This window comes from Rutilus rutilus, assembly GCF_951802725.1.
Source record: "Rutilus rutilus genome assembly, chromosome: 10".
Taxonomy (NCBI): Eukaryota; Metazoa; Chordata; class Actinopteri; order Cypriniformes; family Leuciscidae; genus Rutilus; species Rutilus rutilus.
The window spans coordinates 12,446,403-12,472,149 of NC_140215.1; the positions used below are offsets into that span (position 1 = coordinate 12,446,403).

Here is a 25,747-nt window from a genome sequence, read left to right on the forward strand (position 1 = left end):
GCATTTTGATGTCTCAAACCAACTCATTCTTCCATAACATTAGCAAAGGTTGTCATCCAACAAACACACTTTGTCACTCCTAAAACAATGACAGACATTATGCATAATACTTGTATTGACATAAAAAAGTGGAATGATCTTTCACTTGATATAAAGTTAAACAGTTGTTGAGTATAATCCAAATCCTGCTGCTACACTCTCTTGATAGTGGAGCTCATGGCATTAGCATACAGAAGAGCATATTTCTGTTCTCATTTTTGCTTAACAGCATGACTATGCTGGTCCACCAACATGGAATTAATGCGGGTTAATGCTGGATTTTTCAGCAGGGATGTTACATGGTCCATGTTTACATCACAGTTTTTTTTTCCTAAATTGCCTCCTTTTGTATATAAGGTAATGCAGTTGAAAGACTAACACACGTGTAGGTGTTCAACTATATCTAATTGTTTTGATAGCATTTCTTCTTTTTTATTTTTTTTACCTTATTGAAAATATTTCAATAAGGTATTACAGTAGAAATTGCTGTCTTATTCAATTTTGTATTTTTAGGTTTTGAACTTGTTTAAATTTGGTAGCACATTTACAGTCTTGTTCCCCATGTACGTTACTATGTACTTATAGTAATTACAATAACTGGGTTTTAACTAGGCACTAACCCTGAACCTACACCTAAAAGTTTTGAGAAGAGTATGTAAATGTAAGTGTGGCCTGTAGATCCAAAGAGTTTTAGTGAGTGAGAAAATTAGTTTAATTTGAAAGATGCAGTCATTCACTGTATCTATCTTGTGCCAAAATAATCCACAGTTTAGCTCACATAGACCACTGTTGTGCTCACTGTATGAATAGTTTTGAAAAAGTGACCTAAGTATATTGAGAAATGGGTTCTAGCAATTGTAAAACTGTAATGTTTGTTAACTAAAAACAATACAGTCACACCTCTGAAAAGAGTGTTTATAATTAACATGTTTCATTTTCTTCAAGTCAAATTTATTTGAAAGATTTAGGAAGTGAATATGGACTCACTTCCAATATTTAATTACTACAAATATAAAAAAGGGGGGGAAATGTGTATATTACATAATGACAAAAAATATAGCTGTATGTCCTCAATTTACAACATAACTGTAACTTATTTAAAATAAATAAGTTAGTTATGTTGTAAAAGCAAAATATGTGGTCTTAAAGTACACAGGGCAATGCATAGGACCAAAAAAAAAAAGATTGACGGTTCATATTGCAATTTTATTAATTTTAGCAATACAGTACGTTTTTTTAAATCACCATGTATTTTCATTCTTTACAAAATATTTCAGCACCATACTAGTTCTGAATCTGATCATGGTTATTACCGTATTACCATTTTAAATGGCACAATTTTCATGTACAGGACATTATGCAATAGTGAAACACTCCAAAAGACAGCAAATACAAAAACAGATCCATGATGACAGATGTGAAATACAACATTAGACATCAATATCTACAGTGTCAACATCCACCTCATCACTGCTCCTTGGACCTTTATCAGACATGAGACTGCTGCTCCGCTGGACCTTTGAGTCTTCACAGCTACACATGGAGGAAAAATACAATAGTGTGTTACTCAAATGACTGACAGGTTCAGACTGTCAATAAGTGTTTATTGACCTCACCCTTTCAAAACCTTGTTTCCTTTTGATTCTGTCGATGGTGAAAGAAACCTTTGGTCCCCTGTTAAAAAAAAATTACAATAAACTTTACATTATAAAACACATTGTTCTTAGTAACTCTAGTAACCAATACAGATACACTCACCTAAAGGATTATTAGGAACACCTGTTCAATTTCTCATTAATGCAATTATCTAATCAACCAATCACATGGCAGTTGCTTCAATGCATTTAGGGGTGTGGTCCTGGTCAAGACAATCTCCTGAACTCCAAACTGAATGTCAGAATGGGAAAGAAAGGTGATTTAAGCAATTTTGAGCGTGGCATGGTTGTTGGTGCCAGACGGGCCGGTCTGAGTATTTCACAATCTGCTCAGTTACTGGGATTTTCACGCACAACCATTTCTAGGGTTTACAAAGAATGGTGTGAAAAGGGAAAAACATCCAGTATGCGGCAGTCCTGTGGGCGAAAATGCCTTGTTGATGCTAGAGGTCAGAGGAGAATGAGCCGACTGATTCAAGCTGATAGAAGATCAACTTTGACTGAAATAACCACTCGTTACAACCGAGGTATGCAGCAAAGCATTTGTGAAGCCACAACACGCACAACCTTGAGGCGGATGGGCTACAACAGCAGAAGACCCCACCGGGTAACACTCATCTCCACTACAAATAGGAAAAAGAGGCTACAATTTGCACGAGCTCACCAAAATTGGACAGTTGAAGACTGGAAAAATGTTGCCTGGTCTGATGAGTCTCGATTTCTGTTGAGACATTCAGATGGTAGAGTCAGAATTTGGCGTAAACAGAATGAGAACATGGATCCATCATGCCTTGTTACCACTGTGCAGGCTGGTGGTGGTGGTGTAATGGTGTGGGAGATGTTTTCTTGGCACACTTTAGGCCCCTTAGTGCCAATTGGGCATCGTTTAAATGCCACGGCCTACCTGAGCATTGTTTCTGACCATGTCCATCCCTTTATGACCACCATGTACCCATCCTCTGATGGCTACTTCCAGCAGGATAATGCACCATGTCACAAAGCTCGAATCATTTCAAATTGGTTTCTTGAACATGACAATGAGTTCACTGTATTAAAATGGCCCCCACAGTCACCAGATCTCAACCCAATAGAGCATCTTTGGGATGAGGTGGAACGGGAGCTTCGTGCCCTGGATGTGCATCCCACAAATCTCCATCAACTGCAAGATGCTATCCTATCAATATGGGCCAACATTTCTAAAGAATGCTTTCAGCACCTTGTTGAATCAATGCCACGTAGAATTAAGGCAGTTCTGAAGGCGAAAGGGGGTCAAACACAGTATTAGTATGGTGTTCCTAATAATCCTTTAGGTGAGTGTATATTGTCTGACAAAGTATTTACTATAGCAAAAGGACTAGAGCGGAGTTATTTTTTTTACCTCCTTGTAAGAACTTTGAAGCAAGACAAGGCAAGCTATAAGTCATCTAAAAATTTTATATAAATAATATACATACACTGATGCTCCAGAAGGAAACATGATGCATTAAGAGCTGGGGGGTGAAAACTTTTGAACAGGATGAAGAATTTTTTTTCATTCAGTACTGCCCTTCGGAAGCAACAGAAGATACTTACATGTTTCCCGGAAGACAAATTAAGAACAATTTACCTTGATCTTCAAATTCAAAATGTTTTCACCTCTATATCACCCTGGTCTATATGTAAACATCTTTTATGTAAAATATCTCATTCAGGACAGGACTAAACAAAAAATAACATGCATTTTGTATGATCCCTCTTATTTTGTTAAAATAATTAACATTTTGTAGATTCTGCAAGGTGTATGTAAACTTCTGAGCACGACTTTTGAGCACAATATTTACCGAAGACCTTGAAATGGAAAAAGTTAACGATGTTATCTGTAAACAACCCTTTTAGAAATTGCATTACTATAATCCTGGAGCTCAGAGGTGTCTCACCTTCAGAGTTGACTTGTTTGATGGAGGGTGATCTGGAGCGGTTGGTGAGGGAGGGCTGTTTGTTGGTGTCGGAGCTGATGAAGGACGTGGCATCTTCTCCCTCAGCCGTGCCCATCAGAGATGCTCTGTAGTAGATCAACGGCATCCAGCTCTCCTCTCTGTTACTGATGACCTGCTCACCAGCAAACTTCTGCAGATAACTGTAGCTAGAGCGGAGATAACCCGTTTATAAAAGCTACATGTTAACTGACATGTTTCAGCAAATAAAGAGACTGAGGCAAAATGTCATGTGTGTGGAATTCCTTTAGGTTTAGCTTTAAGACTTACATAGTCTTCTTGTCAAGTTTGAGCAGTTTGCCGGAGAATTCACTGAGGATGGTGAGGTAGGAGATGTACGGTGGAGAGTGTTTCTCAGACTGCTGAACGAATCCTTTGAAAACGAACTCAATGCCGTCCCTGCACAAAGAAATTCAATATATTCATTCATATTAGCAAGAGGACATTTCCTTTTAAGACCTGAATATTCCTTCTCTTATACATCTATATTTGAATTCTAATATAAGACCAGGACTGCAGCTGCCAAAATTAATCCTCAGCACTGAAATAACCAAGGATGAGACTTTTATGTACTGGCTAAATGAAGCCATGCAGTGCAGCATCTTGATGTAACTATTTTTATTCGAGGACAAACATAGCAAAAAGCACAGCAAGGGTTTTGGCTATATCACTATGGCAGACATCTGAAGTGAACTTCTTCGACACTTGAGTCAGAAGCTGAGTCAGTCGAGTGGACTGCCGTACCTGTGGATCATGGCCAGGGATTCGCGGGATTTGATCTGGTCCCATCCGAAAGTGAGCGAGAAGCGTCTGGCCAGCTCCTTGATGCTGCTGTAGGTCTGAACCCTGGAGCTGCATGTGTTTCCTCTGTCCTGCTCCTGTTTCAGCCTCAGGTATAACTGAAAACACACATTCACAAGATACAGCTTATATCAAATCTGCCCTTAATTCCTATGATCATCAAAATATATTGCAGCTTTACTTTGCTCAGTTCAGAGGGGGGAAACAATGTTTATTTGCTGCATATTAACATACTGTACATACAAAATACATTCATTATATTCATGTGGGGAGTACGCTGGACACTTGGACTCGAGCATGAGAAATCTGATTTAATTCTGATATATAATGAACACACATGGTTAATTTCACTAGTCACAAGACATTGGTCAGATCAAGTATTAATTCAATAATAATTAATGATACAAGATTCATTTTCACTTTATAGTTTTAATTACACAAGTTTTGAGCAATACCAATAAACAAAATTATTTAATAAAAAATAATATTGAATCATTTTTAAATCATGGAGCAGCATAGACGTTGCTATTGCTAGAGTTATACACTCACCTTTTATTAGGATTATTAGGAACACCATACTAATACTGTGTTTGACCCCCTTTCGCCTTCAGAACTGCCTTAATTCTACGTGGCATTGATTCAACAAGGTGCTGAAAGCATTCTTTAGAAATGTTGGCCCATATTGATAGGATAGCATCTTGCAGTTGATGGAGATTTGTGGGATGCACATCCAGGGCACGAAGCTCCCGTTCCACCACATCCCAAAGATGCTCTATTGGGTTGAGATCTGGTGACTGTGGGGGCCATTTTAGTACAGTGAACTCATTGTCATGTTCAAGAAACCAATTTGAAATGATTCGAGCTTTGTGACATGGTGCATTATCCTGCTGGAAGTAGCCATCAGAGGATGGGTACATGGTGGTCATAAAGGGATGGACATGGTCAGAAACAATGCTCAGGTAGGCCGTGGCATTTAAACGATGCCCAATTGGCACTAAGGGGCCTAAAGTGTGCCAAGAAAACATCCCCCACACCATTACACCACCACCACCAGCCTGCACAGTGGTAACAAGGCACGATGGATCCATGTTCTCATTCTGTTTACGCCAAATTCTGACTCTACCATCTGAATGTCTCAACAGAAATCGAGACTCATCAGACCAGGCAACATTTTTCCAGTCTTCAACTGTCCAATTTTGGTGAGCTCGTGCAAATTGTAGCCTCTTTTTCCTATTTGTAGTGGAGATGAGTGTTACCCGGTGGGGTCTTCTGCTGTTGTAGCCCATTCGCCTCAAGGTTGTGCGTGTTGTGGCTTCACAAATGCTTTGCTGCATACCTCAGTTGTAATGAGTGGTTATTTCATTCAAAGTTGCTCTTCTATCAGCTTGAATCAGTCGGCCCATTCTCCTCTGACCTCTAGCATCAACAAGGCATTTTCGCCCACAGGACTGCCGCATACTGGATGTTTTTCCCTTTTCACACCATTCTTTGTAAACCCTAGAAATGGTTGTGCGTGAAAATCCCAGTAACTGAGCAGATTGTGAAATACTCAGACCGGCCCGTCTGGCACCAACAACCATGCCACGCTCAAAATTGCTTAAATCACCTTTCTTTCCCATTCTGACATTCAGTTTGGAGTTCAGGAGATTGTCTTGACCAGGACCACACCCCTAAATGCATTGAAGCAACTGCCATGTGATTGGTTGATTAGATAATTGCATTAATGAGAAATTGAACAGGTGTTCCTAATAATCCTTTAGGTGAGTGTATTATAAGATACTATGGTCCAAATAAAATATTTTTAAAGAGTCTAAGTTTCATTGTTGTCTAAAATGCACTTTTTACACATTACATAACTGCATTAAATTGATCAAAAGTGACAGTTAAGAGTCAAGACTAATACAAAAAAAAATCTGTTTTCAAATCAATGCTGTTCCTTTGAACTTTCTAATCTTCAAAGAATCTTGAATATTCCAAAATATTAAGCAGCACAACATTGATAATAATAAGAAATGTTTCTTTAGCAGCAAATCATTATATATGAATGATTTCTGAAGGATCATGTGACACTGACTGGAATAATGATGCTGAAAATGCAGCTTTGCCATCACAGAAATAAAGTTTTTTATATATATATATATATATTGAAATGCGTATTATTTTATATGTATTATGTACTGATTTTTTGATCATATAAAAGCAGCCTTGATGAGCATAAGAGACTTCTTTCAAAACAGAACAATGTGTGCAATTTTTAAATTAAATAAATAAAGGGTTTTTTGTGTGTTTTTTTTTAACAAAAGCAAAGTCTAATGATCTGTGCATGAGTTTGTGTGTGAGCACTGCTTCCATTTCCTCCGTCAGCACACAACCTACTATTAAGCTATTCAAGGAGTGGAAGAGCTGCTAGAACATTCCACACAGAGCATGACGGGACGGTGGGAGAGTGGACTCATCGTGCCTCAGAGGTGTCGACAGCTGCAGGGAGCAGAGAGCACAGGGGCCTGGGACAGTCGGCTGAGCAGATGTGGCACACAGAGGCACGTCACATGACAGAGAACCCTACCTGCTGAAGGCACTGCACCAGCGTGCGCGCGCTTTCGATCTTGTCCATCTGCCGTGTCCTGTTCAGGGTCTCTTTGATGATGTCGCCGAAGTCATTGTAGTACTGCAGGGGAGAAATGACAGCAGTGAGCGATACGGGCTGTGAAGAACGCTCGATGTGGCTCCATGTCTGCCATATGGCTTCACGACTAGCAATGCAAGCATGTGGCATACTGAGTGCACATTACCCATAAGTCTGTCTGGTTCTCAGGAAAAAACTCTGGTCTAGTGTAGCCTATTAGTCACGAGAGGTTGTTTCATGTATCGTATCATACTCCATGAAATTATTAGAGGAATCTTCATGGTTATAAACTATTTGAGATATCAATTACCACACATAATTATTTTTTACTAGTCCCTCAGTTTGTCCCTCAAAACAACAGAAAAACTTACAGTAATGCACTTATGCAATGAACGTCTATGGGGAAAGTCGACCGGAGATTTAGATTTTTGTTAAAGCAATTACATGAATTCTTTTTGAAAATAACTGAGCTATATAAAGAGTTAAGGTAGTTGTATATTGATCCCTGTTGAGGTGGGACTACTTTTCAAGGTAGTTGAACTTCTGGTTATGCATTACTGACATAACTCCAGGACTTCTGAAATGACGAGTCAAAGTCCCGTCTATGGGTTTGGGGTTTTAGATCATTACACACTACTGTTCAAAAGTTTTGGGTCAGTAAGATCGTCAAATGTTTGTAAAAGAAGTCGCTTGTGCTCACCAAGGTTGCGTTTATTTGATGTGTTATATTGTGAAATATTGTTACAATTTAAAATAGATGTTTTCTATTTAAATATATTGTGAAATGTATTTTATTCCTGTGATGCAAAGCTGAATTTCCAGCATCATTACTCCAGTCTTCAGTGTCACATGATCCTTCAGAATTCACTCTATGCTGATCTGGTGCTCAAGGAACACTTTTTTTAAGGTTTATGTTTGGTGTTTTTGCCTTTATTACGGAAATCATGATACATTTTTTCATTGATTCTTTGCTGAATATAATGTTAAAAATAACAGCATTTATTTGAAAAAGAAATATTTTGTAATATTCTAAATGTCTATAGTATATACAGTAAATGGCACTTTTGATCAATGTAATGTGTGCTTGCAGAATAGAAGTATTATTGATCACTGACCCCAAAGTTTTGAACTGTAGTATATAAGACATGTTGAATCTTTCCATTCAATGTTTACACAGTTTCCAAATTTTAAGACTTATGGAACCCCTATTGCCAAACATCAACCTCCATTTATTACCCTCTATTTGCTTTAAAACATTCATTTAAGACGCTCTAATTGGTCGTGAAAGTTGACAGTGTCAGACAGTTAAAAGAAGGGACTGCTTATTACTGATATGAAGCTATTCAAATTAGGGGTTTGTGACGCACACCAACTTTACGTTATTTGCCTCTGCGAGCTGTTATTCAGAGTAAGAATGTGTGTGTGTTAGTCGTAGTTTTCACTTTGAACGCCTCATCAGGAAGAATGTTGCTGAGAGAACGTTGGCTGCTCTGTCCTGGCCGAGGCATGCGGGCATTCAAACACACACAAATACACAAACACACAGCACTGTCAAAGCCTAAGAGCTCTAGTTATGAACACTACATCTAATACTTGAATAACTTCACACCATATATGTAAAGAAAAATACTCAGCCTAATCCAATTATTAATATAATCTAAATAGATTTTTTACATTTATTTAAAATTATTTTACTTTTTACTAAATAAAAAAAATAGCATTTAATATGCATAAAATAATATAAAATAAGTAGTACTTATTTATATATATTTTATATATTTAAATGTATATATAGTATAAAGTATATATAGTATTTAATATATTTAGTCATATTAAATAAATAATATATATTAAATAATGTTAAAATATGTATAATAAAGTAAATAAAATGCATTATTAATATTATATAGCCTATATATATATATATATATATATACTACAGTATTTATTATATAATACTATAAAATAATTAATATATATTAAATAACAATATTAAAATATGTACAGTGCTGGTCAGAATTATTTGCCCCATTGGTAAATATGATCAGAGATGGCTGTAAAAAATTGATATTTTATTTAAAAAATTTGCAAAAATCGAACCTTTCATTAAAGTAAAAGAATTGAAAGTGGGGGGGGAATCACATTATGAAATAAATGTTTTTCTCCAAAACACGTTGGGAACAATTATTTGCCCCCTTTTATTAAATACTTTTTGCAACCTCCTTTTTCCAAGATAACAGCTCTGAGTTTTTATATTAAAGTAAATAAATGTATAATATATATATATATATATGTATCAATTATCATTTCCTGTGAACTGTTATCTCCTGTTGAATGCACCTTGTGGTGCTATGGTTTAGAGGCCCACCAAATGACTGTGCTTTTCTGTAGACCTTATTTTGAGGTAAAAAATCAGGAAACTTGAATGATGAGTGAAGTGTCATATGTACCTTCACATACTGCTTGAAAACCTCAGCAGCCATGCTCATCTCTAGTACACTGTGCACTATCAGCTTGCAGTATGATGCCAGAAGATTTCTCCTCCGGTGCAAGTCTTCCAGCCGTCCCTCTCCACACTCACTCTCACTGACTGTGACTGCGCAGACAGACACAGAGAGAGAGGGGGAAACAGAGAGGAGCAGATTCAATAAGAGAGCGGTACAATTATGATACTCAAATCTTATAAATGAAATGCTTTCCTGAGGTGAGCTAAAGTTAACAACATTTTCTGCTCTGGAAACAGAATGTGTCTATCGTCGTCCTTCCTGGTCCTGAAGCCATCACTTAATAGAGAGGTTTCATAACAGCATTAGTGACGTGAAGAAAATCCAATAACTAAATTGCTTTTTATTACATGTTACCAGCAAAAGCTTATATTGCATTTTTCAAGCGGTAAAGAATTTGTGCCAGCGCGAATCGACGACTCTCTGAAATATTTATAGAATTGATCTGATTTGCTTCAGTCATACTTGATTTCTAATCAAATACCACAAATTCTGGTGTTATCTCATATGCTGCTAGTGTTTGTCTTAAAGCAGCACAAAGACCAAAAACAACATAAAAACTAGTTTAGGAGACATAATATTGATTTTTCAGTAGATGTAGTCATTCTGTATATGCCTACCAAAGCTTCTTGTATTTCGTGTGGACTTCTAAATATAATTCCACAAGGCTCTGTTCAGATCTAATTACCCGTTCATTTACAAGCGCAACTTCTGTAAGATCTCAAGTAATAATATCATAATGGATTATTATCATAATGCATTATCTGTTGGACTTACACTCCTTTATTCAGAGGCATGTTTGATAGGTCAGTGAAAAGGTACGGGTGCAATTAGATTAACTAACCACGAACAAATACTGTGTTCTGCAAGAGTAATAGAGGGAGAATGAGGCTGATGGAGTTTTTTATGTGATTATTTGTGCCTGACATTGGCTGGTGTAGTGACTGACTGCCATCTGCTGGTGAACTTGAGACTATTCTGATCTATCAGGACACCTTTGCATGTATGTTCTTTCAAGTGTGTGTGTGTGTGTGTGTGTGTGTCAAAGGTTTGCAGTTGGTAAGAAGTCTCCTATGCTCACAAAGGCTGCATGTATTTGATCAAAAATATAATTAACAGTACTACGGTGAAATGACATTACAGAAACAACTGTTTGCAATTTTAATATATTTAGAAATTTATTTCTGTGATGGTAAAGCTGAATTTTACTCCAGTCTTCATTCTAATATGCAGATTTGGTGCTCAAGTAACTTTTCTTATTATTAATATTAATGTTGAAACAGTTGTGCAGCATAATATTATATAACTTATATCTTATTATATATTTTGCTATTTTACATATTTTTTTTACAATATATATATATATTTTTTTTTACAAGACAACATATTATGAATATATAACATTATGAAATATGAATTATGTAGCTGTATTTCCTTACATATTTCTGACAAACAGCACATGTCACTGTCACTCAGAGCATCATATATAGAGTGAGACAGTCTCTGTCTCTCAGGAAAACTACGTCTGTCACAAAAGCATCAAGAGCCGTTGTGATTTTGTTCCTCATGTTTTCGTCTCGGTGGCTTAATTGGGCCCAGGGGAGAGGGGGGCCAACACATTAAAAGTTTGTCCCGGGCCCAGTGAATTTTAGTGGCAGAATTGTATGATACCTTAGGTATTCTCATCTAGATAATCTTATAGAGATACATTTTCCACCAAAAAAAAAAAAAGATAAAAAAAAAAAAAAATAGGCATCAGATGTTTTCTTTAAAAGACGTTTGATTTGAACTCCACACTAGTCAGATACTGTAGCTCATAAAGTTAATGGCCAATTGGGAAGTAATTTCACCATTTCATTGACTTCCCACAGCCATTTGTACTTGTATTTAGCACTTGGTAAGTGTTAATTTTGGGTCCTTCCTGAAAACCATCCTGTGAGCAAAGCCCACGTTCAATGCGTCATTGGGTTGCAACATCTGACATGAACGTTTTCTGTTTTGTGCATATTTTCAAAGAAACCTCAAGATCGGATCTAAAAGGCAACGCTGGATCTGTTGAGGCCGTCCACATGTCAGCCCACAGCAGAGCACAGGCCAAACAAGGACCCTTATGATTTACTGTAAATGAAAAGGGAAGAGAACCTTTACTGCTGTGGGTGTCCAACTCAGGGCTGGTGAAGACATGCTCCAGGACGAAGGAAAGAAGAGCTTTCTGGAGTTTGGGATCAGGGGTGTACAGCAATGGAGTGCCTGCAGACGAATCCCACATCTGAAGCTGGTAATTATGAGCTATGAGAACGTCACTCAGACACATGAAGGCCTTTGTGAAAAACAACATAAAACAGACAGTGCCTGATCAACAGATGTGATATCAAGTAGACAACATAACAAAAATCTAAAATCTTACCTAAAATCTACTATAATTCTACTATAATTGACATAAATAATTGATGTGATTAATTATTTTTGATTAAAATGACAGCTATAAAAATGTGACATCAATTCCCTGAGAACATTGACAGGTCGAAGCAGTCTTAAAATAAACAGATTGCCAGGAACTTTCATTAGGTTTAGTTTCAATCAGCGTGTTTTTCTGCTGTCAGCTTGCCCTGGCATGGAGTGAGGATTCATTAAAACACAACGCAGGTGCCAAGGGCACTCCGCAAGAAATTAAAGTCAAAACAAATAGGATTCAAACAATGCCAGCGCATCGGCCCACTGGCACACACGCTACTGCTTAACACACAGACAATACGCTCTGATGTGTTTGGAATAATCCACTTTGAAGAAAAGGCTGAACCGAGTGGCATGCCATGAACAGAGAGAGAAACGTGATGCTCACTTGCTCTCGTACAAGCTGCTCAGCGTGCGAGAGACAGCGGTGGCATTTCTCACAGAACGCACGTAGCTGGTTTCTCTGCTGGAGGGAGGACTCCTAAAACCACACACAAACACACACATCCATAACAATGACAATTCTTTTTTAGTTAATTATTATGCATGCAGTTTTTATGACCATATTGATTGAGAAAGTACACAAAGCTTTGACATTTAGGGGGAAAAGTCATGAATTTTGAGCGACAGGAATGAGCAGAGTATAATTACGTAAAATAGCAGAAACGGAAAGAAGCACAGCGGGCTCTAACTGATGTAGACTGATGAAAGCGTCATTGCGAGCAGCGCCGCCAGACTCGTGTGTAAAATATTCTTTCATAATTATGTGCACGTGGAGCTCCGAGGTGGACGTGCCGGATCGGTTCCTCCATCCCACGTAGTCGTAATGTCAATTCAGCTAAATGACTCTTTTTGAAACCGACATACATCCCAATTTTATGCTGAACACGTCTTCCCCCGCCCCCTTACCTCGGGTCGCCATTGATATTAGAATTGCAGATTGAGTCGAGCTGCTGCCTGGGCCCAAAAAATTGCCGCCTGCGCTGTCAGTTATTGATGACGAGGCCAGAGGAGCAAGCGGCCATTCCTGAGCCAGCGTTGAGCACCTCTTACCTACAGCAGTCTTATTGGCCACCAATATTTCACTGCATAAAGGTTAGAGTTGGGGAGATATGATTACCCCGTGCACTGCATGGAAATATAGGTCTAATAAAAGGCCCTGCTATTAGCGTTGAAATGTTCACACAACAGCGAACCATTACGCCCCCTACAATCCATCACCAGCATCTACTTTTCCTAAAGACTCACGATCAATCGCTTTCTATCACTTATTAAAATCCGCTAGACATACCCATAGAGCCTCTGTGTTGATATCTGAAATGTAATGTGGCAGGTTTAAAGGACACGGATCTTCGTGATGGATCATATGGCAACTCTGTAGACAGACAGTCTCGCATGCTTAAAAATGCTTGATTAATTAATCGCCCAAGGGAAAACTCTGTGCGTGTGTCTGTACATGTAGATGTTACCATTCTAAGCATGATATTGGCCATCTATGACAGCAGTCACGCTCCAATCAGACTGGAAGAGAAAGGTATATGGCTCACCCTGGAGGTCACACCTTCTCCAAAGGTGTTGAGCTTCCACAGAACGCAGCTACACATACAGCGCAGAGCCTCAACCGTCACCTACGAGAATTACAAATTAGAAAGACGAACCAGGAAAAAAGAATAATATAGGTGCTAGGTGGTTCTGTACAGGGCTAATAATGTCACCTCCATGGGAAGACCGCCATGTTTTATCTCCACCTCCAGGAGTTTGGTCCCCAGCTCATAAAGGCTCCATTTAGACAGATCCTGAGCACTAGACAGATTTGATAAAGCAACAGACAGAAAGTCACATTAAGAAACAGAGCATATTTTGAATAATTCTGTGTATAGTTCTTAACTCAACAACTACTTGTTAATGGTGCAATTAAAATCACATCCTGGTAACATTTCCAGAACATTCATATTACCAAAAAAAAAAAAAAGGTTCTTAAAAAATAAAGGCCTGGTTTCACAGACATGGCTTAGATTAAGCCAGGATTAGGCCTTATCTTAATTAAAACATTTAAGTATCTCTTATAAACGTGCCTTTGAAAAAAACATTACTTGTCGGCATCTTGAGACAAAACAACGGCAGTGACATATTTTAAAATATCAGTGCAAGTTGCGTTCCGTTAAAACAGCTCAAACATGCATTTTTGTCTGTGAAACCAGGGGGAAAAAATACTTTTTTGAATGTTTGCAGAAAGTAGAAAGTAACGTTTTCATAACCTAATGGGAACACGTTAGGAAAACATTCGTAGAACATAGCATTGTTAGCAGGGTATGTAAAACTCACAGAATGAGTGGGTTAGATTTTACAATAGAATGTGATTATTGCAAATGTTGCAGTGTGCATGTGGATAGAATAAACTAACTAGCTTACATGTTGAACGCAGTAAGTTTCTTCAGTGTGGACAGAATTTCCAAAGTGTTGTCCTCGCTTGCAGTGAAACAACCGCTCTGTAGATGAAAGGAATAACTTTTATTTAGACTCTATTCTGTAAGGTACAGTCACAATACATTTTTATTTATTTTTTTCATGTCAAGATCCAGATAAAATCCATTTATGAATCTGGTAAAAGCTTGTAAAAGAGCATCTACCCCTGAATATCATAGTTTACGGTTCTTTAGATTTCTTTAGTACACTCACACTCAGTGATTCTCCTAACCATGTTCCCAGTGTGTTTGTCCAGTGCTGGATGAGGCGGTCAAAGGTGGGTCGGGCCAGGGAGTGCCAGGGCGAATCCTGAGCACAGAGACTCTGGTAAGAGCGGGCAGCCGTCTCCAGCAGTCCTGTGTCTGTGTGTCTGTCCACCACAGCCTCCAACTCAGCCAGCAATGCCTGCACATACTACACCAAAATGCACATTAAAAGTAAAAGAGAAGTGTACAACTCTAGATACAGGTATATTGTTCTACTGTACTTGTAATGTTATAAAAATAAGTATTTATCAAATCAATGCTGTAGTTTCTATTCAAATCCTGAAAAAAATGATCACTGTGTTCAACATTAATAATAATAAGAAATGCACCAAATCATGTGACCCTGAACACTGGAGTAATGGCAACTGAAAATTCAGCTTTGTCATCACAGGAATAAATTACATTTTAAAAATAATTAATATAAAAAGTATTTTAAATTGAAATAATATTTCACAATAATACTGTTTTTATACAGATTTATTATGTTAGATTTATTGGTAACACTTTAGAATACTGTATCTTACTGACTGCATAACTAATAAGGAATTATTGAGGAACTAATAGATAATTATTTATTAACACTTAAGTCATTACTGTTAAAGGTGCCTTATGTAAAAATAAATAAATTCATACTCCACATTCCATACCAGATGGGGGCAGTATACCTCCAGAAAGTGAGTTGGTCTACTCTAGAGTATGAATATCTTCAAGCTACTCCCCTTCACCTTTACCAGTGAATATGTTCATATTCGTTTTGTTCATATTACATTTTTATTGTTAGTTTGAATTACATTAATTTGACAGACAGCATTCGCTGATGTTGACCAAGCTAGCGCCAACATAACCAGAGCTTCCAACTCTCACGCATTCACCGTGAGACACACGCAAACACTTTTCACACGCTCTCACCCCACACATCAATTTTCTCACGCACAGAAAAATCGCGAAGCAAAGAGGACACGGAGACCGACAGACTAGACAGAGCAGGTTAGTTATGATATAAAAAAATCTCAGCTCTCAGATTCTGTCAATTAAATACCGTTTTGGCGCTTGTAAATGTTACACGACAGATCCCTAGCGCATGTGAACCGATCATCTCTACTAGCTAATAGTAAAAAAATCACGAACACTGAAAGATACAGTAACGTTAGGCTACAACTTACCAAAATGTATTCCTCATACATAATATCGACCAATCAGTGTTTTTTATCATCGTGAAGAGGTCAATAACACAGCTGGAGAACAATTATGTCAGATTTACCTCAGGAAAGCCATTTAATAAACATAATATAGGTCACGTAGTTGGCAAGAAAAAAAGAGCAATAGAGATTGTGCTATGTGTACTATATTACAATACTGTATTTATGAACGTTATATACGTTTATCGAACAGCCTTCGATACATTTCTATGTTATAACTTCCCGAAAATCTACACAAACATATAAAACAAACTTCTAACGAAATACTAACAGCATCTTACTTACCAATCCAAACGAAATGTTGCAAGTTCGAAGTCAAACCTCATTTTTTTCATGTCCATTAGTTGTCTCCAGCGATGGAAAGCAGTGCCAATGTTTACTCTGGTTCTGTTCCTTTTTTATCATATTTTATTTGAATGTAGTAGTGGGCAGTAGGCTACTTTCCACACGATTGACATCAGGTTCAAGTACGCCCACAAGCCGTGCGAGTTATTCGTGTATTGCATGTTTGGCTGGTGGTTATGTTGCCGGCATACCGCCTCCCATGGCCGAAACTGGTATTACGACACCTGTCGGGCCGTGGCTATTAATGCTAATGCTAATTGAGGTTGATATCTCTGCAGCACTATAACTTGACATTTTTTTAATGACATCATCGCCCTTATTTCTTCTCATTCTTTTGATGCATGTAGCTCATTTTTTGGATATTTTTACCTCAATTTTTACATAAGGCACCTTTAACTATTAAGGAAGATGTGTTAACTAATTAGTATGTAATAGAATTGTATGATTGTGTTAAGTTTCAGTTAGTTAATCAATAACTAATGAATTATGTCATAACTCTTGAAGAACTATTATTAATTATCTATTAATTAATGTGCAAGAAAAATAACTAAGAAGTAACTACTAATGAACACAATACACTGAATACACAGTGACAATAAACCGTTTTATTTTAGCAGTGGAGTGGTGGATGAAGTACACAAATCAAGTACTTGAGTAAAAGTACAGATAACCCAATAAAATATTACTCCAGTAAAATGATAAACTATTGGCCTATTCATTTTCAAAATTACCTTAGTAAATGTACAAAGGTAATTACTTGAAAAGTAAAAAGCACTGATCAATGTTTTTTATTTTATTTTCTAGCCAGTTTTAGTCATTCTTCAGCACTAATAAGAAAGATAAGTGCAGACATTTACTAGGCTATATATTGATCTGCAAATAAGCAAACTTTTTATTTAATTAGCAAAATGTATCATAATGTATGATAACTTATCTATTTTACAAAGGTTTAGATAATACCGTTAATAATGTGTTTTTTACAGTAAGTTTGATTTGAGTCAGAAGTATGTGGTAATTCTGTATTAATTACTAATGAGTTTCCTATATTCTCACTTTAGAATACTGTTCCAGGTTCCAAGTAATTCCTGAAGAATTATCTAATAATTATTTGTTAATTACCAATTAATTTCCTTATATGTTCACTTTAGAATACTGTTTCAGGTTATAAGTAGCCTAATTCCTGGATAATTATTTGATAATTCTGTATTAATTACTAATGAGTTCCCTATATTCTCACTTTAGAATACTGTTCCAGGTTCCAAGTAATTCCTGAAGAATTATCTAATAATTATTTGTTAATTACCAATTAATTTCCTTATATGTTCACTTTAGAATACTGTTTCAGGTTATAAGTAGCCTAATTCCTGGATAATTATTTGATAATTATTTATTAATTACTAATGAGTTCTCTATATTCTCACTTTAGAATACTGTTCCAGGTTCTAAGTAATTCCTGCAGAATTATTTGATAATTATTTATGAATTACAAATAAGTTCCCTATATTTTCAGTTTCCCTCAGTCATTGCCTCAAACATGAATTTACTCAATGGTATTCTATGCTGAGGAAAACAGACACACACAGTACTGTAAAATATAAAAAGTAATCTGAGGTTAGTTTTGTATGACTGTTCATTAGTAGTTACTTCTTAGTTATTTTTCTTGAACCTTAATTAGTAGATAATTAGTAGTAGTTCTTCAAGAGTTATGACAGAATTCATTATTTATTGATTAACTAACTGTTACTTAACACAATCATAAAAATATATTACATACTGATTAGTTAACACATCTTCCTTAGTAGTTAACAGTAGTGAAGAAGTAGTTAATGAATAATTACCTATTAGTTCTTCAATAATTACTTATTAGTTATGCAGTAAGTAAGATACAGTATTCTAAAGTGTTACCGATTTATTATTTTATGTAGTGAAGTCATCAGTGCATCAGATGACACACAAACACTCACCTGTGTGTTTTCAAGATCACAGGTGTCCGTTTGGAAAAACTGAGGTATTCTTAGGAAGGAGGTCAGCTTTTCAGCATCCTCTGAGTACTAGAGTATGTGATTAGATATCAGGTGATCAGCTGTGCTCAATTTATGGGGAAGCAGTCATGGTAAAATTGAACAGTGCACTTATTTTTCTTTTACCTTGGATAACAGCTCAGGCAGCACTTTAATGAAGTGTTCAGTGAGTGTAGCGCAGGCATCAGTTTGTAACTTTTTCTCTTTAGTACTTATCACCTGAAAACAAACATAGATATACAACTAGCAATTACTTAAAGCCAATGTGTAAGAAAGTGAAAGTGAATGGCTGGAGTCTAAAAAAATAACACTAAAATATATCTGACAGCCCTGTTAAATCAGCACCATCTAATGAAAGTATCTAAATGAGAGATTCAAGAGAAAGTCTCACCTTTTTACCTGCTCCTCTCCCCGACAAAGGTGGACCCTCCGCAGCCTGCCTGACTGATGCCAACATGAGCTCAATCACAAAGGCTTCCTCAGCACTGCTCAGAGCTGCGGTTCATATACATACACACTCAAATATACAGGCTCAGCACAAAAAAAGTGGCGGTTTTTTTCTCACAGTGGGTTTCAACCAGTGGAGATCATTCTGGATAGCAATCAATTCTTTTTATTTTTATTTCTATTTCTAGTAATCATTAACATAACATATTAGTCAAAACTACAGTGTAGAAGAAAGTTTAAACATTAGTTAAAGGATGAAAATTTATGCTAAGGTGTAATAAGCAGGTAAGCTGTTAAAGCGTACTAGCCTTGTTCTTGACAGGACGTGTGAGGTAAGAGCAGTGAGGTAAGACCGGTCCAGTCCTTCAGCAGAGTTCCAGCACTATCCCACAGACTATCAACGAGGTACAGCACATGCTGGTGCAGCTATAACACAAGGGAGAGAACTAAAATCATTATTTTAAAATTACAAAATCTGACCCTTTTTGTCCCTTCAGCATCTTTTGCAGCGATTTTTGTGTGAGTATATCAGTGAACACCCCTGACCACTCGGTGAGTTTCACGTCTTTGTAAACGAAAGTTTAATGCGTTTTAGGAAGGATTGTTCCAGTGCACATATGCAGCCATTCTGGAGGTGGGGGGGGGAAGCGAAAGAAACCTTAAATTCTCGGGACAGCAGCACGTGTCCAAATTTTTATCTTAACCGTTCTATTTCATCAGAAACGATCTGTAAACAGGGCTTTAAGTGTAAAATATCGAACTTGTCCTTTAAAAAATTTGAATTGAATTGAATGATTTGAATGTTTATTGCCCACACAAGCACCTGTTTGTGCCCATTCACTACTCACAATATGCAATTTGTAAGTTAAAAACACAAACAAAAACACACTTGGAGTTAACAAACCTTGCTTTCAGTGTGGAAGTGGATAAGGGTTCGCACTCTGGCTAAGACTAACTCTCTGTGTCTATCCTGATCGGAGGCTCCTTCTCTGGGCCTTGATAATTCAGGGTTACTTAGCAGCCTAAGAGTAAAGAAATTATACCATGTTACACCAAAATTGTAACATATGGGAGACAAATGGGAATGGGCTTTTGTAGAATGACTCATAAGCAGTCAAAGACAATCAACACATACCTATTGTAGAGGAATTCACCCGCAGTGATAGCTAGAGGTCTGTGAGAGCAGTACACAAACTGGAAGACGTTCTTATGGTCATCAGGACTCAGAACATCCTCACAGGATCTGGCACAAATGGAATAATTTCAGCAATTACTTACATTTTACATTTACGCATTTGCCAGACGCTTTTATCCAAAGCGACTTACATTGCATTTCAAGGTACACATTTTTACATTCTTATCAGTTCTTGCTTTCCCTGGGAATCAAGCCCATGACCCTGGCGTTGCAAGCGTCAATGCTCTACTGTTTGAGCTACAGGAAAGCTGAGGAAACTGAGGAACAGTCACGAATATGCTTTGCAGAGGAAAAGTCAAAGTTTGGATGATCACACTTTATGAGGAATAGTCAGCATGAGGAGCAAGGGGGAGATACTTACTGGGACATGACCATGAGCAATCTCACGGCCTGTATGGCCACTTCATGGTCTTTATCCAGAGTCAAAGACATCATCCTCTCCTTCAACAGAAACAGCAGTCAATCGCTCATGTAAACACTTTAACTACCCGCTATGAGAGCAATCTCTCAAAAACCTACAATAGGACTTGAGTTAGAGACCCACGATGCACTTAAACAGCTCTTTAAATTACGGTTGTGCTAATGTACTTGCTGTCGTTATTGAGGCTATGGTGAGGGTGGGGTCCTGTGGGAAGCCATCAGGCCAGTGAGCCCAAGGCAAAACCTGAGGGGCTTTCCAGCCTGTCAATCAGCAATCCTGCCCTCCTGCTGTCCCACTATAGCTTCACTGGACCTGAACTTACATACTGCCAAAAAAGCTTACAGACTGCGTCCATGTGAGAAGTTTGGGCAAAACAGCATGACTGCAAGACTTTGAGGGCAAACTTACAGCCAGTAAACAACTCTCCAACTTTATTTTTTTTACAGAAGTTACTCTCAGAAACGATTTGAGCTTAAAACGGTCACGGTGTCTTAACCGGGTATGTGATAAAATCACAATACAGTCATGACTCATGTTCATTTGAGATTTTGTCCTAATCACGGGCAACAGCAAAAAGCTGCACTTTTGTAAGTTGCTTGGTTTCTGTAGCATCATGCTGAGTAACTCCACTCCAATATCCCTGATCGATTCAGCTGTGCTGCACAAGACTGTATATCATAAATCAATTATGTTCTAATTGGCTGTGATTGTGGCGTGGTCTACAGCATTTTTGTGTAGAGTTCACAGACAAATTAGCTAGAAACTTTATGTTATTGTGCCTCGTTAGGACATGGGATGTATTCAAATTGTTGCACTTACACACTAGTCTATGCCATTTTGTAGTATAAACAGTGTGAGTGTGTTAACATGATAAAAGTGCACTTCTAATACCCAGATGATGCACTTAATAAACTGAAATAATGAAGTGTGGAATGTTGGACACTTCATTCACTCAGCTGTCACAGCTTTCAGTGGATAGAGGAGGAGTAGGAGCTATCAGACTTCCATGACAAAATAACCATAAAAAATGCAAACACTACACAGTTACATAGTGTATAGAGCATTATTTGTGACACAACTAGTGTAAGAATGTGGAAGCAGTTGTTACCTTAAACCGTATCGTAAAAAGGTCCATTTTGGAACAACTTTGGTCCTGATAAAGTCCCTGTAGACCCAGCACGCATTTCAGACGCACATCAGGTTGCTTCAGAATATACAACAAATAAAACGTGGTCAAAAATCAACTCAACTCATCAACAACAATCGGAAAATTAAACTGTTCTTTAAACACTAGACTACTGGGTCACCCACCTTGTCATGCATCATCCATCCCACGTACTTCAGGTAGCTGTCGTTCAGAAACACAGAACTATACAGCTTCATCCACACCATCAGTTCCTCCATACAGATCGCCCTGATTTCAGGAATCACGTCTCTGAAATTCACCACACAGTGATAATGGTACAAGGTTTTTATTTTTTTCAAGGAAGTAAGGGCTATAAGTGTGGTTGAATTAAAGATTACCTGTATCTCTTCAGGAAGACTCCTTTGAAAATGGCATCCATCATGTTCTCAATTTCAAATTTCCTGTCCTGTAACTGAGGAATGAAAGTAATTTGTTGGTTATTCACATATTGTGTAATCGTATATTGTTTCCTGTACATCAACACTACCATTCAAACATTTGGGGTCAGTAGGACTTTCTTTGCTTTTATTCACCAAGGATTCTGAATAAAAGGATTTACTGTTATTTGATCAAATAAATGCAGCCTTGGTGAGCATAAGAGACTTCTTTCAAACACATTTAAAAATCCTACCAACCCCAAACTTCTGAATGGTAGTCTATATAATTTGTATATTATAATATTCCACCTACAGTATAAGTCACCACAAGTCTGGTGATTGAAAAAAAAAACTTGGGTATCTTAAAAGTTATTGGAAGTGCAAGTCATGTACTGTCGTTAGCAGACATCTGTATGACTGTTTGAATTGTGCATGTCACTTACATCATTGAGTGTCAGAGTATCATATACAATGTGATTCAAAACATGTATTATGTATATGTATAGTTTTATTTACTCACCAAACCAAAATTTTACTCACACTTGGACTTGGTGTCAGTTTTGGACCCTGACTATACTTCAGAAAGAACTATGTATAGAAATGTTGAACTCTTGTTGTCACAGTCTAACCTCACTGATCTTTCTCTGGATCCTGTCCAGCCGCTGAGAAGCCCGTTTGCTGGCCATCTTAGCCAGCTCAACCTCATACAGCCGCTGACTGTTATCGACACTGACACTGAGGTTGAGAGCCACATTCACCAAAGCGCTGAGCAGCTTCACTGCTGCAGAGACACACACAACAGTGGCAAAACATCAGCATTCGGGATATGCGTGTGGTTCAGGTCAAGGGGAATTAATGTTCAGAAGGGAAATTACCTGCTAGCGTACAGGTGTGCCTGAAAGCGCGAACTCTGGAATCGGAGAGCTCTGTCAGCAGTGAAATGAGTGTGTTCAAGAGGTAGCCATCAAAGATGACAGAGTTCTGACACTGGGCCACTAGCACCGATACGAACTCACAGAAGTGTGAACGAAACCTCTTCCAGTACAGGCCGGACATGATGAGGGGATACTCGCCACTGTCCTGAGGAGGATGGAGAGACGACAGAGATGTAAAAATACCTTTAGTTTTCAATTGTAATATACACTACCATTCAAAAGTTTGGGGTCAGTAAGATATTTTTTAAAGAAATTAATACTCTTAAACCGTACCATGTCAAGAGGCCATGTGACAGTTAAAATCCACGGAAATGCAAGGAACTTCTTAAATTGTAAACCTGTGTCCTGTGATTAAATAAAGGCAAATAAGTCATCAGTAAGAGAAAAGACCATGGCAAAGCATTCAATGATGAGTATGCTGAATGTCTAACCTCATCCAGATCTTCCACCATTTTACTCATGACGTCAGTACCCTGTTTGCTCTGAAACATCTCTGCTGTGACCATCCCTACAAAACACACATAGCATTCACATCCTGAACTATGATATTTGTTAACTAAAACAAACTAAACCACTAAAAACGAACCAAGACCATCAAAATTGTCCACTATTTTAAAAAGATATACTATTATGAAAGAGAGCACAGTTGCCTTTGCATCCTGAACACTGGATAAAGAAGCTGATGAGATCGAGCAGTGCTGTGTCTCTGTCGACGGTGTACGCATCAATCCAGTCATCCACCACAGCCTTGCACAAAACAGACCAAACATCCATATAATATAGATTTGTTTAAACTTATATGACCTAAATACCTCCCAAATATTTATCTGTAACAGGGCTGATCTAGATGGATGTACCTGCATGGCGCTCCTGCCCATGCTGACCACCTCAAACAGGGTGACGGCTTCCACATCTCCATTTTTGAGCTGTTCGTTCTCTGCTCTGCCCAGGCTGCCATTGCTGCTCTTTGAACGCTTTCGCTTGGCATTTTCAGAGCATTCCCGGGCTTTCCTCTTTCCTCTCTGAACACAATAAAAATACTACCAGATTACAACTGATCTTACAGTATATCTCAAAGGAAATTGTCTGTGCTATAATGAAAGTCTATGAGATGTAACCTGTTGTAAGGTTGTTGTTTTTTTTGTGTGTGTGTTTTAGCTTTTGAGAGAAAGGAGTGGTAGCTCTTACCACAGTCTTCTGTCTGTTTTCATTTCTCTCACTTGAGACGTGATGCAACGATGCACAGGAAGAGACATCGACTACTGAGTTCTCTCTGAAAACAGGATGCACAGGCAGTTGTTTCTATGTACACATAGCACACCTTAAATATATAATGTAATTTAAAAAATAATGCAGAGGTAGTTTTCATGTGTCTCACTTTTGCACCGATCTGGACAGTAAAGTTGGCTCTGCTATCATCTCCTCTTAGATCATAGTTGGACTAGGAACTGATGCTCTTCTGAATTACAACAAACGAAAAATAATTATAAAAGTGAGTATCATGTGAGTACTTCAATGTTCCTATATCACTGACAATAATGTTTCTAATATTTGTTACACACCAATCATCAAATATAAGAATGAAAATGCTGTTATATGCAATTTGTAATAAAATGCAACATCATGCATCTAGAAAGAGATCACATGTCTTTGCATTTTATTTACACAGTTCAGTTTTGTATTTATTATTTTACTATTTATATATAACAAACGAGATTATATGCAATTACAGTACATACAACAGAATTAAATACAAATACAACTAGGTGTGAACCTTCTGAATTTGTAAATGTATTACATATTACAATTTATTTTACTTATTATATTTAATGATTATATACACTATAGTTTAACAATGTTATTATCACTTAAATACTCTCTTTTAATACATTTAAAAGAGTTAGGCTACTTTTCAGGATAAAAGTTTCAGTGTTAATATGCAACGGAGTGGATCTCAACCTTTTGACTACCATTGTTAATATAAGGCAAAATTTGAAAGCCCCTATAAGATACGATAGTATAATCTATTACTGTTAATGATGACAAAGCTAACTGCTTTCATATGTTTTATATTCACAGAAGCTAGATAAAAAGATTAAACACGAGCTCTTGCAGCGACTTTCCGTGATTTTTACAACAACCAACAGAAACCCCTTCATTTACATTAGTAAATGCAAACGTTCAACATGTTTGTCAAAATATTTCTAAAACGTTTCACTTCGATTTTCATTGATACAGACATGAACATAAACTCGGAAAACACATCAAAAAAGCATTAGGTGACAAAGTGACCTCTTCTTGGATGCCATTGGCTGAGATGCACGTCAACAAAACAAAACTAAAAAACTGATTCGCTAGTTTGAGTGTCAGTCAAAAATCTCTCATTCCTCTGTTACTGTGTCATTTTATAACAAAAGCCTCAAATGAGAAGAGCCTGCAGTTTCATTCATCTGAATGTTTGAACGGTGCAAACCGTTGCTGTCAGGTTAAGAACACACCTTGCATGCCATTAGGTTTATTATTTAATCCAATAAGCAACGAAAAGATAATCGGGATATAAGCGTCTGTTGACCTGTTTATTATGTATATATACATATAGCCTATATATCACGACAATTATGCAAAAGCGCAAATACAGCTTGATGAATCTTACCAGTGACAGTCGTCATCTGGATTGGAAGATTAATGTAAACTGTCTGCACGTATAGATAAGGCTACTTCCAGTTCATCATAGCCGCGTGCACGTCAACGAGAGCGCGCTGTACGTCTGACGTCAGCCCATGGGAGGTAGGCTATATATTACATAACTTCAGCATATAATTTTAGCAATAACTTGA

At 37.4% G+C, this 25,747-nt stretch overlaps 1 protein-coding gene across 2 annotated transcripts; it reads right to left on the minus strand.

Annotated features, from left to right (window-relative positions):
• Positions 1-1,224: 1,224 nt before the first annotated feature.
• Positions 1,225-25,679, minus strand: LOC311298205 (cohesin subunit SA-2). 2 transcript variants are annotated; one of them, XR_014628924.1, is made up of 32 exons: positions 25,564-25,679; positions 24,289-24,369; positions 24,099-24,183; positions 23,768-23,932; positions 23,561-23,657; positions 23,342-23,418; positions 23,184-23,255; positions 22,851-23,055; positions 22,605-22,756; positions 21,937-22,010; positions 21,724-21,847; positions 21,521-21,616; positions 20,353-20,432; positions 19,932-20,039; positions 19,701-19,818; positions 19,105-19,222; positions 18,741-18,844; positions 18,476-18,568; positions 18,293-18,379; positions 14,732-14,932; positions 14,465-14,541; positions 13,768-13,855; positions 13,600-13,680; positions 12,441-12,533; positions 11,741-11,918; positions 9,545-9,690; positions 6,845-7,136; positions 4,412-4,566; positions 3,938-4,066; positions 3,611-3,816; positions 1,656-1,713; positions 1,225-1,572 (listed from the first exon to the last, which is right to left on the minus strand). XR_014628924.1 is itself a non-coding variant. In XM_084420941.1 (32 exons), the coding sequence occupies exons 2-32, from the start codon at positions 24,327-24,329 to the stop codon at positions 1,470-1,472; spliced, it is 3,513 nt and encodes a 1,170-aa protein (XP_084277067.1). In that variant the 5' UTR covers positions 24,330-24,369; positions 25,564-25,679; the 3' UTR covers positions 1,225-1,469. The 2 variants fall into 2 exon arrangements, 1 of the variants encoding a protein (XP_084277067.1); XM_084420941.1 differs by having other exon boundaries at positions 7,035-7,136.
• Between the last annotated feature and the right edge of the window lie 68 nt (positions 25,680-25,747).